This window comes from Anabrus simplex, chromosome 8, assembly GCF_040414725.1.
Source record: "Anabrus simplex isolate iqAnaSimp1 chromosome 8, ASM4041472v1, whole genome shotgun sequence".
Taxonomy (NCBI): Eukaryota; Metazoa; Arthropoda; class Insecta; order Orthoptera; family Tettigoniidae; genus Anabrus; species Anabrus simplex.
In genome coordinates, this window is record NC_090272.1 from 207,664,245 (window position 1) to 207,680,008 (window position 15,764).

General features: G+C 37.1%; 1 protein-coding gene across 1 annotated transcript in view; it reads left to right on the forward strand.

Moving 5' to 3' along the window:
- Positions 1 to 15,764, forward strand: part of PolQ (DNA polymerase theta) — a 173,212-nt gene that overhangs the window by 130,334 nt on the left and 27,114 nt on the right. The window contains exons 23-24 of the mRNA XM_068229095.1: positions 9,696 to 9,885; positions 12,656 to 12,807. Coding sequence (XP_068085196.1) covers positions 9,696 to 9,885; positions 12,656 to 12,807 — 342 coding nt within the window. The remainder of the gene's footprint in view (positions 1 to 9,695; positions 9,886 to 12,655; positions 12,808 to 15,764) is intronic.

The following is a 15,764-nucleotide window of genomic DNA, read 5'->3' on the forward strand; positions in this document are numbered from 1 at the left end:
CTTTGTTTCTTTTCTGTTCTCGCAGATTACTAGCATGTCCAACAACACAACTACAAAGAGGGAGCATCTGCACCTATTTAATATCATATAACGAGATTAGTATTAAAGAAACTAATAAAACACTACAATATTTCGATGTATATCATTCAACATCACAACTGTATGAATGCACAAGACGAACAATTCACATCATTGAATATTCTAGAATGCTTGGTACAAACATACCTGTGAACGTATGCAATGCATTAATTAAACTCCAAAGTGTACCTCAAGAATATTGTGAACATTTTAAGTAAAATAAATTGTATTTTAACGAATTGTGTGTTACTAGCTTTCATCACAATCCATATCTTTGAATATTCTAGAATGCTTGGTACAAACATACCCATGAATGTATGCAACGATTTACCAACATTAATTTAACTCCAAAGTGTACCTCAAGAACACTATGAACATTTTAACTTATAGAAATTTTATTTTAAACAAATTACTTGTTACTCACGAACAGTACACTAGAATTTTAAGTAGCATATACCGTATTTTCGCGAATAATACCTGCACATTTTTAAAAAATTTGGGGCACGAAATTGGGGTGCGGGTTTTATTTGTGTCAATGTTGGCATTATGTTTTTCAAAATCAGCCTTCCTAAATTTAGTGTGTGGGATTATTCGGTGGCGGGTATTATTCGCGTAAATACAGGTATTTTTAAAAAAATTTGAGGCACGAAATTGGGATGCAGTTTTTTGCGTCAAAGTTCGCAATTTTTTTTTTTTTTTCAAAATAAGCCTACCTGAAGTTAGGGTGCAGGGATTATTCGCGTAAATACGGTACATGGAAATTCTAAGTTCCCATGAAGGGAATTAGATTCTTTTCCACCAATAGAGCATATCAAAAATCAGATCAAAAATTAGATGAATAGCTTTTCCGGCGTTTGCTCTATTAACCAGCGTTTCGTCTTAGGTCTGACACTAGACTCTTCAGAGTGGGATGTGTCAGACCCTACCCACTGACGCTGGGGTGTATGCAGGTGAACTTATCAGAAGCGTATTTATGAAGCACAGTCTGATAACTGCATACGGGAGATAAAACTCCACAAAGGAATTAATGCCCGCCTAGCAATTCCAAATGGAAATTCTAAGTTCCCATGAAGGGAATTAGATTCTTTTCCACCAATAGAGCATATCAAAAATCAGATCAAAAATTAGATGAATAGCTTTTCCGGCGTTTGCTCTATTAACCAGCGTTTCGTCGGGCGGGCATTAATTCCTTTGTGGAGTTTTATTTCCCGTATGCAGTTATCAGACTGTGCTTCATAAATAAGCTTCTGATAAGTTCACCTGCATACTCCAGCACTACGTCACGCCCTACTATTTTTGCGGCTGGGTGGCCCTCTTCTCGACGCTGTCTCAGCCGGCCCAAGAATAATCAAATTGGCAGACGCCTCGTTGGCTGTCGCCTTTCCCAAAATGCATACCTGTCTCATCAAGGGTGTGGATACTTCCTACTCTCCAACTGCCATTCGCGACGAAATCCGCAGTCAAGGATCCTTCGTCGATGCGGTTCTTCGTCTTCAAGATGGCTTCTCCGGTCAACCGTCTCCGGATGTGGTGGCCTTCTTCCGTTGTCCCGGCCCACCGGCTGGCATTATTGCCAACGGTGTCACTCTCGGCGGTGTCACGCACGTGGCGGTGCCTACCCCGGACCATCTTTTGCACCAAATGGCCTCCCTCCCTGATTTTCCTCTTGGCTCTCATTTTGCTCCACCCCGCACACACCTTCCTACCTCCTGTACGACTACTTCTACAGTTACTACTCCTACCACTACGGTCAATACCTCCTTGACCTCCCTCCCACTCACTTCCACAGCTAGTCACTCCTCCCCTCTCATGTCACCGACCTCCTCCACTTTCATCACCCCCGCTCCCTGTTCCCAGACGTCTTCTTCTTCCTTCCAGACTGCCACTGACACGCCTCGTGAAGACCAGACTGCCGCCGCCTCTCCGGCCCAACGTCCTCTTCTCTCGCCGAGTTGTGTCGTCAGAGGTGTTGATCCTGCCATTTCTGAAGACGACATCCTGCAAGATCTTCACCTGGCGGGCGTTCCTGCTCGCCGAGTGTATCGTATCTACAATGATCGTGGTCCAACGTTCATGGTGCGTCTCCACCTGCCCTGTGATGCGGATGTCCATCACCTGGTTTCCTCCGGTGTTCGGCTTCGTCGTCGCCACCATCGTGTTGAGCACTCTCACTCCCCGCCTCGCTTGGTCCACCCCCCTTCTACCGAGGCTTCGCCTCGTTCGCCACTTGCTCCGCCACCCACCCCCCTTCCGCAGGCTGCCTATCCATCCGTTCCTACACACTCGTTTCCTCTTTCGCCGCTCCCAATATTGGATCTTTTACGTCTTCTCTCCACCTCTATCATTAATGTTTCTACCACCCTTTATTACCTGTTGTCCCAACACTATACTCCTTTCCCTCCATTTCCTTCGACCCCATACCCTCCCACTGCTCACTATCTGTAACAATTTTCTTGTCTAATGTACTCTGCTTTCTCATGTATCTTGTAATTTTTCTGCTATTGCGCGCCCGAGATATACCGCCTCCTCCCTCAATAAAGCTGTACCCAGTTGGGGTCCGCCCCGGTGTGTGTGATGTGGATCCGCCCTGTGGGCCCCCTTTGCGGTTCACGGCCCCCTGCGCCACAGCTATTACCTGCTCTTTTACGTATGTACGATACATACTCTCTTAATTCTGTCTTTCAGTAACATTTCCTTCCTTCTCATGGCCGAAGAGCTGCTTTGTTCAGCTGATGGCCCGCCTCCCCTTTGGGAGGAATGAAATGACCTCATGGACGACGGACGGACGTTCACCTGCATACACCCCAGCGTCAGTGGGTAGGGTCTGACACATCCCACTCTGAAGAGTCTAGTGTCAGACCTAAGACGAAACGTTGGTTAATAGAGCAAACGCCGGAAAAGCTATTCATCTAATTTTTTATCTGATTTTTCAAATACGGTACATGTCGCATAAACATCGATGCTTGTTTTTTAAAACCAGGGGACACTTATTATCATTGTATATTTTAATATTATCACTCATCTCATATGACATTCTTCATTAGATTTAGTAATGTTTTAAAATTATATATTAACTTTAGATCTTATGACCAGCTAAGGATGACCTCTATGAAGGTCGAAACCGGTACTGTTTAGTAACAAGATATAATAAAGGATTGATTAGGTGGAAGATACCCATTCTTTTTAATTGTGAATTAATGTGTCTATCTGAGGCAATGTTACATAGCATATGCCAGGCCACATGAGCTCGGTAATGCCGCTTCACCACGTGAATTATCTCCTGATCCATTGGCTGTAGAACTGAGGTAGTATTTGGAGGCAAAAATAAAATGTTCACATTCTCCAAATGGCAAGGTACACAATTGTGAGAGGAGCAATTGGCTAAGATGAGAAGAATTTTCCTCTTTACGGCCTTCATATGACGTTCCAGGCAAAACAACCATACTTCGAAGATCATTGATGTCATCCATGCCTGGTGGTTGTGCCTATATTTACAGGGCAGTTGTTGTATTCACTTGAAGCACCTTGGCTTCCCAAACTTCCTAAATATGTGAGGCTTCAGTTTATCCGTCCCTGTAGAGTTGATGCACAAAAGAGCCGTTATCCGTTCTTTTGAGCTTTCGCCCCCCAAAACACTTATTTCCCTTGAATTCAAGGATTTTGTTTGGCATTTGTAGAATAATGGACCATGAAGCTGATTTTATGTAAACTACATATAAACGACTTTGTCCACCTCCTCATAGTCTGCTGTCCTCATCTTCTTTCATTGTGGGCCAAGGGCATCAACATCAATATTCTGCTCTATCTTATTTTCTGTTTTAGAAAAGTAGATAATGTTGAAGGGCTGATGCCATACTACTTCACTGATTTCCTTGTTTTTCCTCCTTTCTCCACTTCCTAAATTATTTCACATTTTTCTTTTAAAGAATACTGCTTTCACTTCTTTTGATTCATATTGGCAAAAGAGTTAACTCTCACACTAATACACACTTTGCTTCACGAACAAAAGATAAACAACGAACGCGTCATGAGATGTGGATAAACAAAATGCAGTACTGAAGGTAGAGATATAAAACCGTAACATCCATTGGTTGATTGTAAATATGGCATTCCTACCCCGCCAGTAACGTTACTTCTTACGTGTTGATTACTTTGAAATCGATATCCAGCTCGACCAATCACGTACATGTACGGAAAATGGCTACCTGAACCGTATCCTGTAAACGCATATACTGTAATCCAATTAAATTAAAATTTAGAGTAAAATATTTCCACATTTTCAATACAAAATCAAGTATTGTGGGTTACATTACGAAAGAAACATTTATTGGAATTAGTTTCGACCTATTTTTTAAGGTCATCATCAGCCAAATCGCGAGTTGCACAATGTATCTGATAGTTCATAGAAATTGTAAAAGTAAGTCATGAAAACACAGTGGTTTGACACTATAAATGTGAAAAGGTCAAAATAGTTGTAAAAGTTTTGGATAATGCATAAAATGCAAAAATTAATGCACTTAGCTCTTGAAGGAAGAATTTAAGAAGAAGAATTTGGGCGTTGAAGATTCTTGAGGTTTGTATATATCACTCCTTATGAAGTTCTGATAGTTGCGTTGCGATGTGTTGGACGTATTGCAGGTAAGTTTTCATTGGTGATCGAAGTTTCAGATTATGTTTAAAAATGCATTCATCAATGCATATAGTTGTCGTTGAAGGATAACGAAGATTCTTGAGAATTACGCATCACACGATAGGGAGTTTTAAAAGCTGCAAATCATCAACGGTAGTAGTAGTGCTGAGAAAACAATCCATGCACACGCAGTGAACAATGTAAAAAGGTGGTAAATATAAGTCATTCAAAGAGATTAAAAGTCCTTAAAAAACTGAAAGTGAAAGTAGCGCTTGAAAGTTAAAGTTACAAAAATTTAAATGCTGGAGAAGATTCGCAGTTCAGTGCAGAAATAAATGAAATGAATAAAGTTGTAAATAGTAATAAAAGCCAAATTAGTAAAATGATAATGGAAAAAGAGGGGGGGAAAAAAATTTATAAAGAAAATATGTAATATGTGACTCACCTTGCGTTGCTAAGTGTTGGACATATTCGATAACTTATCATCAACTTTAGACCAAACCCTTTATATAAAATATCTCAATTTATCCAAAAAATTTTGAGGAAGAATTATCAATTTATGTTTAAACAATCAATCAAAAACACTTCATATCTAATTAATAAATTAAATAACTTCACTATCCAACCCCATCACTCCCTTCATTCTTTCGATATCGTTAATATGTATCCCAGTATACAAATATCAAAACTTTACCCTATTATTGAAAATAATTTAAATAAATACAGTCATCTGAGTAAATTAGAAATCCTTGATTTTATGTCTGTTTTAAAATTAGTTGTAAATAACAATTTCTTCACTTTTGATAACATTATCTATCAACAGAAGGTCTAGCAATGGGCTTGCCTGCCTCAGGTATTCTAGCTGAAATATACCTAGATTTCCTAGAACGTAATAAGATTGACAACAACCAAAACTTGTACAATATTCTCTTTTGGGCCAGATATGTACATGATATCTTAGTTATTTTAGTTGAAAAAACAGTCAGCATTACTACCTATCTTCTCAGTCTTAATAACATTGATCCACATATTAACCTTTTAAGTGCTGCATAATTAGTTGACTGTTTGGTACCTCAGTGCTGAGTTTTTTCTTCCTATGTAAAAAAAATTGTACAAGCCTCAATTTTTAACTTATCAGTGGGGTGATTAGCTTAAAATGTTTATAAATGTTGGTTCCTTTATAAATGCAAATGGAAAATCCTACCCTTATGTTCAATATCATTTTGAGAGAAAACATATTACACTTTTTGTGCCCATGAGTACATCACATTTATACACATTAAAGAGCCCAAAATAAAATGATTTCCTAAATTCTGTACGCAACTAATACATGTAATGCTGTACAAGTACACAAGTTGATATTTTAAAATACTCTCTAAACCTGGAATGTGGTAAGAGTTCATGTTATCCACCGGTTGTTTGTGATACCGATTTGTTCAGCCAGCTGCACCAACTCCACTGGCACAGAAGTTTTAGAAAAATCAATGATTTTGTGGTTGTCATAAAACACTACTTGGCTCCCAGAGTCTGTCACAGTTACTTGAAAGTCTGGTGGAGAAAAATCATCCGACCGCCATGAAAATAGTGATAAAATAGCTTTTGAACTCACCGTGTTTTTTTTCTTTTGTTTAGAAGGAGGCTCTATTTCTTTCTCACTTAAAATATTTTCAGCATTCTCTGCATCACTCTCACTTTAAAAATCGCTTAACAATACATTAAAATCATCATCTTCATCATCACTTTCCGCTGTGATTAATAACTGAAAGATTCTTTGATCCGAAATAACATCGCTGCAAGAGCAGCTAGCTTGTTGTTACGCCATGTTTGTTTAAATCATAGATGAATTCCGCAGATGTCTACAAAAAGCTCTGTAAGTTACTTCCCGAAGCTATAAGTCGTGATCAATTAATTCTACGTAATGCTCAACAGATGGCAGAACATGCCAGAGATCAAATCGGCACTCGAGAGTGAAATGGCAAACTCAAAGAAATTAAAGTTCTCGTGCACCGTCTACAGGTGGGCGTAGCACTGCTGGACCGGCTGCGTCAGCCCGTCTATAGGCGGGCGTAGCACTTGTTGGGTTAAATTCACACTAGAATCCGAACAAGACCAAAAAATAAACTATTTAGATCTAACCATCACCAGACACCCAACTTCTTTAAATTACAAAATCTTCAGAAAACCCACTCAAACAGCTTCCACAATCTTTCATGATTCAACACATCTACAGACTCACAAATGGGCAACCTAAAATAGCTTAGTTCACAGAGCCTTCACTGTACCCATGTCTAACAAAGATCTAAAAAATTAACTGAACACCATTCGATACATCACAAAATCCTATGGTTACAATAATTTTTTTCATTGAAAGAATAATTAACAAATACATACATCACCCCTCAACCACTTTAAAAAAGAAAAACCCAACATTTCCTTAATTTCCACTTTCACTTTTGATTAAAGATATCTACAAAATCACTAACATTTTTAAGAAATACAATGTAAAAATTGCCTTTAAAACAAATAATAAAAATGCAGATATCTTATACAACTCCACTTCTGTTAACAGAATTAATAGTTTCTCAAAATCAGGAATTTATAGAATCAAGTATAATAATTGCAATTTTTCATATATTGGACAAACTGGAAGGAGTTTTGCCTCAAGATATTCAGAACATATTAATGCCCTAAGATACAACTAATTCTCAGCAGTAGGTCAACACATGCAAGACTACAACCATAATTTTACCAACATAAAGCAAGATATGGAAATCCTTAAAACATTAAACAGAAAACTGTTTCATACATTTAGATCAATATTTCAACTCAAATTATAACCTAAATGACATTTGAGAAAACCAACATTCTTTTTGACCTGATTATTATTTTTAATAATTTTAATTTAACTAATCTAAAATCAATTTTCCATTCTATTCATGGCACCTCTTCTCAGCGTTTACTCCTATTCCCTCATCCCCACCTTAATTAGCCCCTCCTCTCTCGCTTTTTCCACCTCCCTTCCCCACAATTATCTCTGAACTATCCTACCTACTTTCTCTTTCCTTACCTTCCTTATTCTTGCTTCCTTTCACATAAATTATACAATACATTCAACACTTTGCACCACAAATTGATTCACATTGTAACGGTTCAAATCCCATTACAAGATAATATCTGTATTTTTATTATTATTATTATTATTATTATTATTATTATTATTATTATTATTATTATTATTATTATTATTTCATCTGTGGTATTATTATTATTATTATTATTATTATTATTATTATTATTATTATTATTATTATTATTATTATTATTATTATTATTATGTCAAGACCGGGGCCACCATCTCACCATCAGATAGCTCCTCAATTCTAATCACATAGACTGAGTGGACCTCGAACCAGCCCTCAGGTTGAGAGAAAAATCCCTGACCTGGCCGGGAATCGAACCCGGGGCCTCTGGGCGAGAGGCAGGCACGCTACCCCTACACCACAGGGACGGCTATGATGGTAAGAGATATAGCAAGTCTTGGTGGATTAGAGGTAGTGTGCCTCACTCTTGACCCCATATTTGTAGGTTTGATCCTGGCCAAGGTAGTTGATTTTTGAAGGGCAAGCAAAAAATCTTGATACTTCATGTCACATTTAGCACCACACAACTAAATTAGCTCAGCCATAAGAACCACCCAGAAGAGTTGTGCTTTTGCTTCTAGACAACAGTCTACATAGCACCACTTAAGATGGTCTGCAACCCAGAAGTTGAGTTGATATAGTGATTCTTCTTCTTCTTCTTCTTCTTCTTCTTCTTCTTCTTATTATTATTATTATTATTATTATTATTATTATTATTATTATTATTAGATAATAGTATTGTAAATAATAGTCATACTGTAATTATGGAGTAAATCTATTATTTTTTTCAGAGCTCTGGAGGTACAGTAGTTCCTATTAAACTTGCATCTCTTGCTTTCCTCAGTGGTTTCATTGTGAAGAAAACGAGAAAGAAGGAACTTGTGAATCGTGCCATAGCCTAATTCAACAAGAAAAATGTAGTTCTTCACTAATGGACATTATTTTTAAGCAAGATCAGTGTAATGTTTCCTTCTATTTGTCAGAACTGCTGATGTGGGTAATAAACATTGTAAATTATTTTGTGTGTGAAGCTGTGAAATTTGATCATTCTGGAGCTTGTACTTCTTTAACTACTGCACTACTCCCTGTTTTGAAGAGTTCAGAGGTTTTAAAGCACAACTCAAATATGACATTTCACATCATGCTGGAAATTAGGCCAGGGCAATCTTCAAAATTCTTATCCTGATTATCTTAAAAACATTGGAGATGAAGTGACTTAATATTGTGAGAGGGTGAAATACTATACATAAACAGCAAGCCAAACAACAGAAAAATCATCCAAATGTAACATTTGTGGTACAGCGTACAGTGCTGCTCCCTCTGTTTTCTGCACCCGTGCAGTGCTCTGGTGGAGAAATTGACTACTTCTTGATGTTTGCATTTATTCTTGAAGTGGGGAGGTGTTATGTATACTAGTGGGCGGTGACCACACCCACTTAATGTGTTGTGCTCTGCGAAAAATTTCTGGGCGATAGCGCCAGACGAAAATATTTTTACTTCCTAAAAACAACAGGAAACGAAACAGTTTTCCATTTGACACAGACTATAAATATTGGTTATCCATCCTGTTAGAAGCCTGGTTCAAGTAACATTTTCCAGAATATAGTTGAGCCTTTTTTTTCTTCCCTGTATTTTGTTTCTGATAAATTTCCTGAGTGAAATTTTATGTATTATTTTATTGGTGCAAGATATTTGTTTGAAATATCCATGTTATTTAATCTTCGATAATTTTGAAAGTTGTACTCAGGGTGAATGTGTAAGCGTGTAAGGGGACTTGAGATATATTGGCTTTTGATGTGAAAGTGTAAAATTCTGATTATTAATGCACAATTATTTTCTTCTCTTAGATGGTCTTCCCACTCTTGCAAGCTGGAACATCAGAACGTATTTTTAGTTGCTGTGTGACTCATACAGCCACTGGAAGAATTTCCATGCATGAACCAAACTTGCAGAACATTCCAAGAGATTTTGATATTTCAACTGAAGATGGTACACTCTTGCCTGTCAGCATGAGACTAGCTTTTGTTCCTAAGAAAGGTTCGTTTCTCTTTTATGTAGTAGATTCATGAATAACCTGATATTATTTTTAAATCCTTCAAAACATGTTCCTATTGATTGTGCATGTGTAATTAATGAAATTAAATAGGATTCCGTAAAACTAGAATTGCTACTTAATGAGGTGGCATGTTTTGCAATCGACTAAATTTATTAACCTACTATTTATTATTATTTACAAGTTCACTCATATTTGAGTTTTCCACTCAACACAGCTTTTATTCAAGGATGGAATTGAACCCACACCCCGTCAAGTGCATCAAACTCCTGCTCGCTAACACGGCCTGTCACAGCGCAACCTCATTCACAGAGCAGTTCACTACGCACCTCACCACACTTCCCGTAATCATGAGATCTTAGCGTAGTAGCTACTGATGCACTTCAAAATTGCTCATGACTACCTCATAACTCACTTGTGGCTGACTCAAGACCCACTCAAGTCTGACTCACTCCAACTTCTCTCTTTATATAGGCCAGCAGGAGATCCTCACATTTACCATTTCCAGATCAGTCTAGGCGCCATCTCCAATGTTGAACAGCTTCCTTATTACGAGCCTTAACAATTCGCCAGTGGTATTGTTTTGTTCACTATTGGCGCCGCACACATTGTCGCTGCTGCGCCGGTATTGTAGTCTTCCCTTCCACTGCACTCTCAGCCTTCATTTTCACAGTATAGCTGTATTCATTAAGCATTGAGATAAATTTGTCATTTGAAGTGCTTCGAACAAGATGGTGCTATGCCATAATCTCGTCTTTCTGAAACAAAATGCGTCTTAATGATTCAAAAAATTCTATAAGTCAGGTTTTTATGTTGTCCTTTAAGTGCATTTACACATTACTTTGTGTCTATTCTTACAAGTTTTTAGTTTGTATAATGGCATATCTTGAAAACATTACTTAAATTGCAATTAAATAAAGGCATGCATGAATAATAGTGGCTCAGCACTTCTTGCCTCAGAACTTGCCACAGTGTATCAGTAAAGAATATTATTTGATATTTATCTATTACGTACTAAATATTTGGAAATATATTATAAGAGCATGTTTCGATAGATTAACTAAATGGTGAGCAAATTAAAATGTTATTCTTTATGATAAGCACTGATTGTTCAGTCAACATTGAGAGGACAATCATAATCATCATATCTTTGTACACCTCCCATCTCTTTGCACTTTTTACTATTGTAAAATGAATGGCGCACTGGCAGGATGAACTGGAGTAGATCTTGCAGATCCTTGAACTTTTTTTTAGTCCGTTGAAAGTGGTTCACTGTTCTTCTGAGCAAGCCGAACATCCGCTGGCCATCCTCACTTCACAATGCCGACTGGGGCTGCTTTGCCATGCACAGAAAAGTTCATATACATTGTTCCTTGTGTTACAATCAGAAATGTAAAACTGTGAATGCTGGCGAATTTGACAGACAATTTATTAGTGGTTGTCCTCTTCTGTATTTTGTTCAAATAGCCGTCAGTAAAACCTTTGATATCCGGACTACCTATAATGTGTTGTCAGCTGGTCCAGATAACACAAACTTTGGATATCAGAGAGTATTATTAAAATACAGCTGAATTCAGATGGAAGCTCTATACAGTTTTATTTTGTAATTAGTTTTTTAATAACTTTACACACTCTCTATTAAAATCAAATGCAGAACTTTATTTAAATACAGTATAAAACATAGTAAAATCTAAAAAGTAAACATAAAAATCACAGCAAAAACTTATGTTATTTTTTAAGGTTGTTATCATTGCTTGTTTAGCTCAATGCACTCGTTCCGTAGAACCAATGTCCATCCACTTTCTAAGAAGTATAAGATTGGTAGCTGTTGCTTCTTCCTGATATTCAACATAGTTTATTACTTGTTAAGTTACAGAGTTGTGAGCGATTGCTAAAATATCTCGACAATGTTGTGAGATGGTCAGCAGATAATAATGTGATAGAAAATGGGGTGAAAAGTCAGGTTGTAGGTTTTACCAATATGAAAAGTCTTTTTGGTTTTAATTACTGCATTGTTGGAGTGAAAGTATCTTGTGGGGATCACTGTAGGTATACCTAGGTGTTAATATAAAGAAAAGTCTTCATTGAGGTAATCACATTAACAAGGTTGTAAGTAAGGCTTACGGATCTCTTTATATGGTTGTGAGGGTATTTTGTAAAGGCAAAGGTTTATAAGTTGCTGGTATGATCCCAGTTGTATGGTTCCATTGTTTGGGACCCTCACCAGGATTACTTGATAGAACGGAAGGTTTTTAAAAGGAAACCAGCACAGTTTGTTCTGGGTAATTTCAGACATAAGAAAAAGAGTAGTGTAAAGAAAATGTTGAAAACTTTGGGCTGGGAAGACTTAGGATTAAGGAGATGAGCTGCTCGACTAAGCGGTATGTTCTGAGTTGTCAGTGGATAGATGGCGAGGAATATTTGTCAACGAATAAGCTTGAATGGAGTTTTTAACATTAGGAAAGATCATAATATGAAGATAAAATTGGAATTCAAGTGGATAAATTGGTACAAATATTAGTTTATAGGAAGAGGAATTAGGAATTGGAATAATTTACCAAGGGGGATTTTGATAAATTTCCAACTTCTTTGAAATCATTTAAGAAAAGACTAGGTAAACAGTTGATAGTATCTGCCACCTAGACAGATCTAAATGCAGTGTAAATGGTAGATCTTAAACCATGTTTCTAAGTTCCTGCAGAGTTGTTTCTGATCTTTGCAATATTTATGAATTTTTTTATTTTATTTTTTTAGGTAGGGTGTTTGTATCTGCTGATTATTCCCAGCTGGAACTTCGATTGTTAGCACATCTTTCTGGTGATGCCACCTTGCTTGAAATCCTCAGATCGGGACAAGATGTGTTCCGTAGCATAGCAGCCTCATGGGATAAAATACCTGAATCTGAAGTGAGCTTTTACAAATAGTATGTCTTATGTAGAGAGAAATCAGCTTTTATAAATTATTGTTTCTGTAAGAATATAATATCTTCAACTTTCACATACCATTTAGCTTTGAGCTGTGGGGAGCGAGTAAAAAAGAAGAAAGGAAGTGTATGTGAATGCATGTGAAAGGCAATGTCCTTGGTGCACGTACAGTACGTAAAATGATGGTATGTTTTATTTTACCGAACATAATTTTATTTATAGGACTGCAGCATTTGGGAGAAATAATTGCATGGTCATTTGCAAAAACTGCTGTTTTTTAGCTCTAATGCACAATTGTTGATAAGAAATTCAAGGACAGCACTGTTAATGTTAGTCATGTCCTGTGGAATCTTTCCCAGTAGTGAAGCCAGTTAATTCAAAATATACACATCAGTAATGATGCCAAACCCCTGAAGCAAGGGGGGAAGCAAGGCTCAACAGTAGCATTCTTGTCGATAATATTTATTTATTTTTAAGATTAAACAAAGATTTTAATGTTAAAATTTTCTCTACCTGCCTTTCACTTATATTAAATAGGCTTTCATGCTCTCAGCTGATGGATATGTAAAACTGCCAACCATATTGACCACACTATGCACACGCTTCTTTTAAAATTACATGGAAGGCACACCAATAAAGACATCAGCATGAAAGTGTGTAAACTTATAGAGTATACATCACTTATTATCACAGCAAGTAAGTCATTTCTCTGAACCAAAAGGGTTCAGTGTAAAAAAAAAAAAAAAAAATGGAAACAAAGTTACAAGTTTCAGATTTAGAAGGTTTTGAAGTAATTCTAAGAAATTATGTTAAATGCCCAAGTTTGTGATTCATGTTAGCAGAAAGGCTATATTATTATTTACTAGCATGGTAAATATCAAGATTCTATGAGCATTAGATCCAAGGATAGATTAAAATGTGTAAACTGGTGTATCACTGAAAAATGTCAGCCATCACTGTCTGGAGATGCTAGACTATTATTATCATCGTCGTCTACACTTTCTGATTCGAACAAAGAAACATCATTGCTTGAAAAATTGTGAAGATATTCCATGATATCATCATCAGCTAAGTGAACACCCTTCGCCATGTCGCACACGAAAAGTAACTAGGCCTAACTGAACTATAAATATGTCTATCATTTCACTAACACTATGTGCCTAATTACCAAAGAAAACTATTTAAATAATGAACTGACAAAATATATTGCCTATGATAACTGTTTAGTTTCATTATATAATCAAGAATGAAAACGGAGAGAAATGCACCCAAGTTTGCCTCCAACCGTGATGTAAACAAGACACGGAAGTGAGCACGTTTCAGACTGTAAGAATATCTATCAATTCAGATGGTCGACAATTGCCGCAGAGTATAATGCGAGTTAAAACTGTGGTCTTCTTACTCCGTACAAAATGTTGCTATTTGGCGCATAAATAACGAAATAATCATAACAAAGGCCAGTAATGATGGATGGTTACCATGACAGTTTTTGCAGGAATCATGAGTACCGATGGATCACCGTGACAGTTTTTTCAGGAACCATGGGCACCGATGGATCGTTACCTTGAAGGCAAAAGGGTTGAATCCAATTTAATGTTATAGTAAAAATCTATGATCATTATGTGGGAGAATTTTGCTAACATCTTATGTTTGTTGTTAAATGTATTTTGTAAATTAATCACTAATAAGTTCTTTCAATTGTTTTATCATCATTCAATGTAGGCCTGTTTATGATAGGTATGAAAGCTGTCACTTTATTAAAATAATGGTACTTTTACTTTGAATGTTAGAGATACAGTGAAACCTCGTTAATGCATTCCTCATTAACACGTTTTCCTGCTTAGCACGTCGTAAATTCAAAGCTCCAATTCTCATCCTATTAATCTATGTAAAAATACCTCGCATATCACATCACGAATTTTCACTATTACCGCTTAGTACGATCACATTTTTCCTAGCCTTGAAAATGTTATTACCGGGCGAGTTGGCCGTGCACGTAGAGGCGCGTGGCTGTGAGCTTGCATCCGGGAGATAGTAGGTTCGAATCCCACTATCGGCAGCCCTGAAAATGGTTTTCCGTGGTTTCCCATTTTCACACCAGGCAAATGCTGGGGCTGTACCTTAATTAAAGCCACGGCTGCTTCCTTCCAACTCCTAGGCCTTTCCCATCCCATCGTCGCCATAAGACCTATCTGTGTCGGTGCGACATAAAGCCCATAGCAAAAAATAAAATAAAAATTGTTATTTGTCATCCCTTGTGAAAGTAAGGTGATTTACAACTCGGGTAAGAGCCGTCAACACAGTTGCGTGATTACAGAAAGAGTGAGCCTATTTGTGTTTGTATTTCGCATTCCATTCAGAAGTTAGAAATCTATTTTGTGTTGAGTGGTACAGTGAAGTTTCGTTGCATGATACCGTAGCCTATTCCTGGAATAGAAAAATAATCGTATGAAATTGACTAGCATGGTGCATATTTGTCTTGTGATAGCCTAGTTATGGATATGGAAACAGTCATGAAATTCCTTACCATTGAAGACAAAACTAAAATCTTTCAGAAAGTGGACTGGCATCCGCACCTTTAAGCACACAGAGGTTGCGAATGTTGAACTCGCACCTTCGAGTTTCTACTCGATCACTCGACTTGCTCAAGTTTTTTAAAATGGTAGTCAAAGTAATTCCTCCTGATTCCTACCTGTCACGCATGGTCAAATGTAACCTCCAATTCATTGTCTAAGAGTGTGACCAGAAAATAAGGTTTAATTACCCCCTGCTCCCAAATAAAAGGCTTCTACTAAAATTTGATTAGAAATAGTGCAATATGCAATAATACTTGGATATTTTTTGGCCCCCATGCATATATTTTCATATTTTTGTTGTCTTTCTGGTGTGTTTCACACATTTCAGTGCACTTGTTATTTTATAAGCTCCAGCAGAAAGGT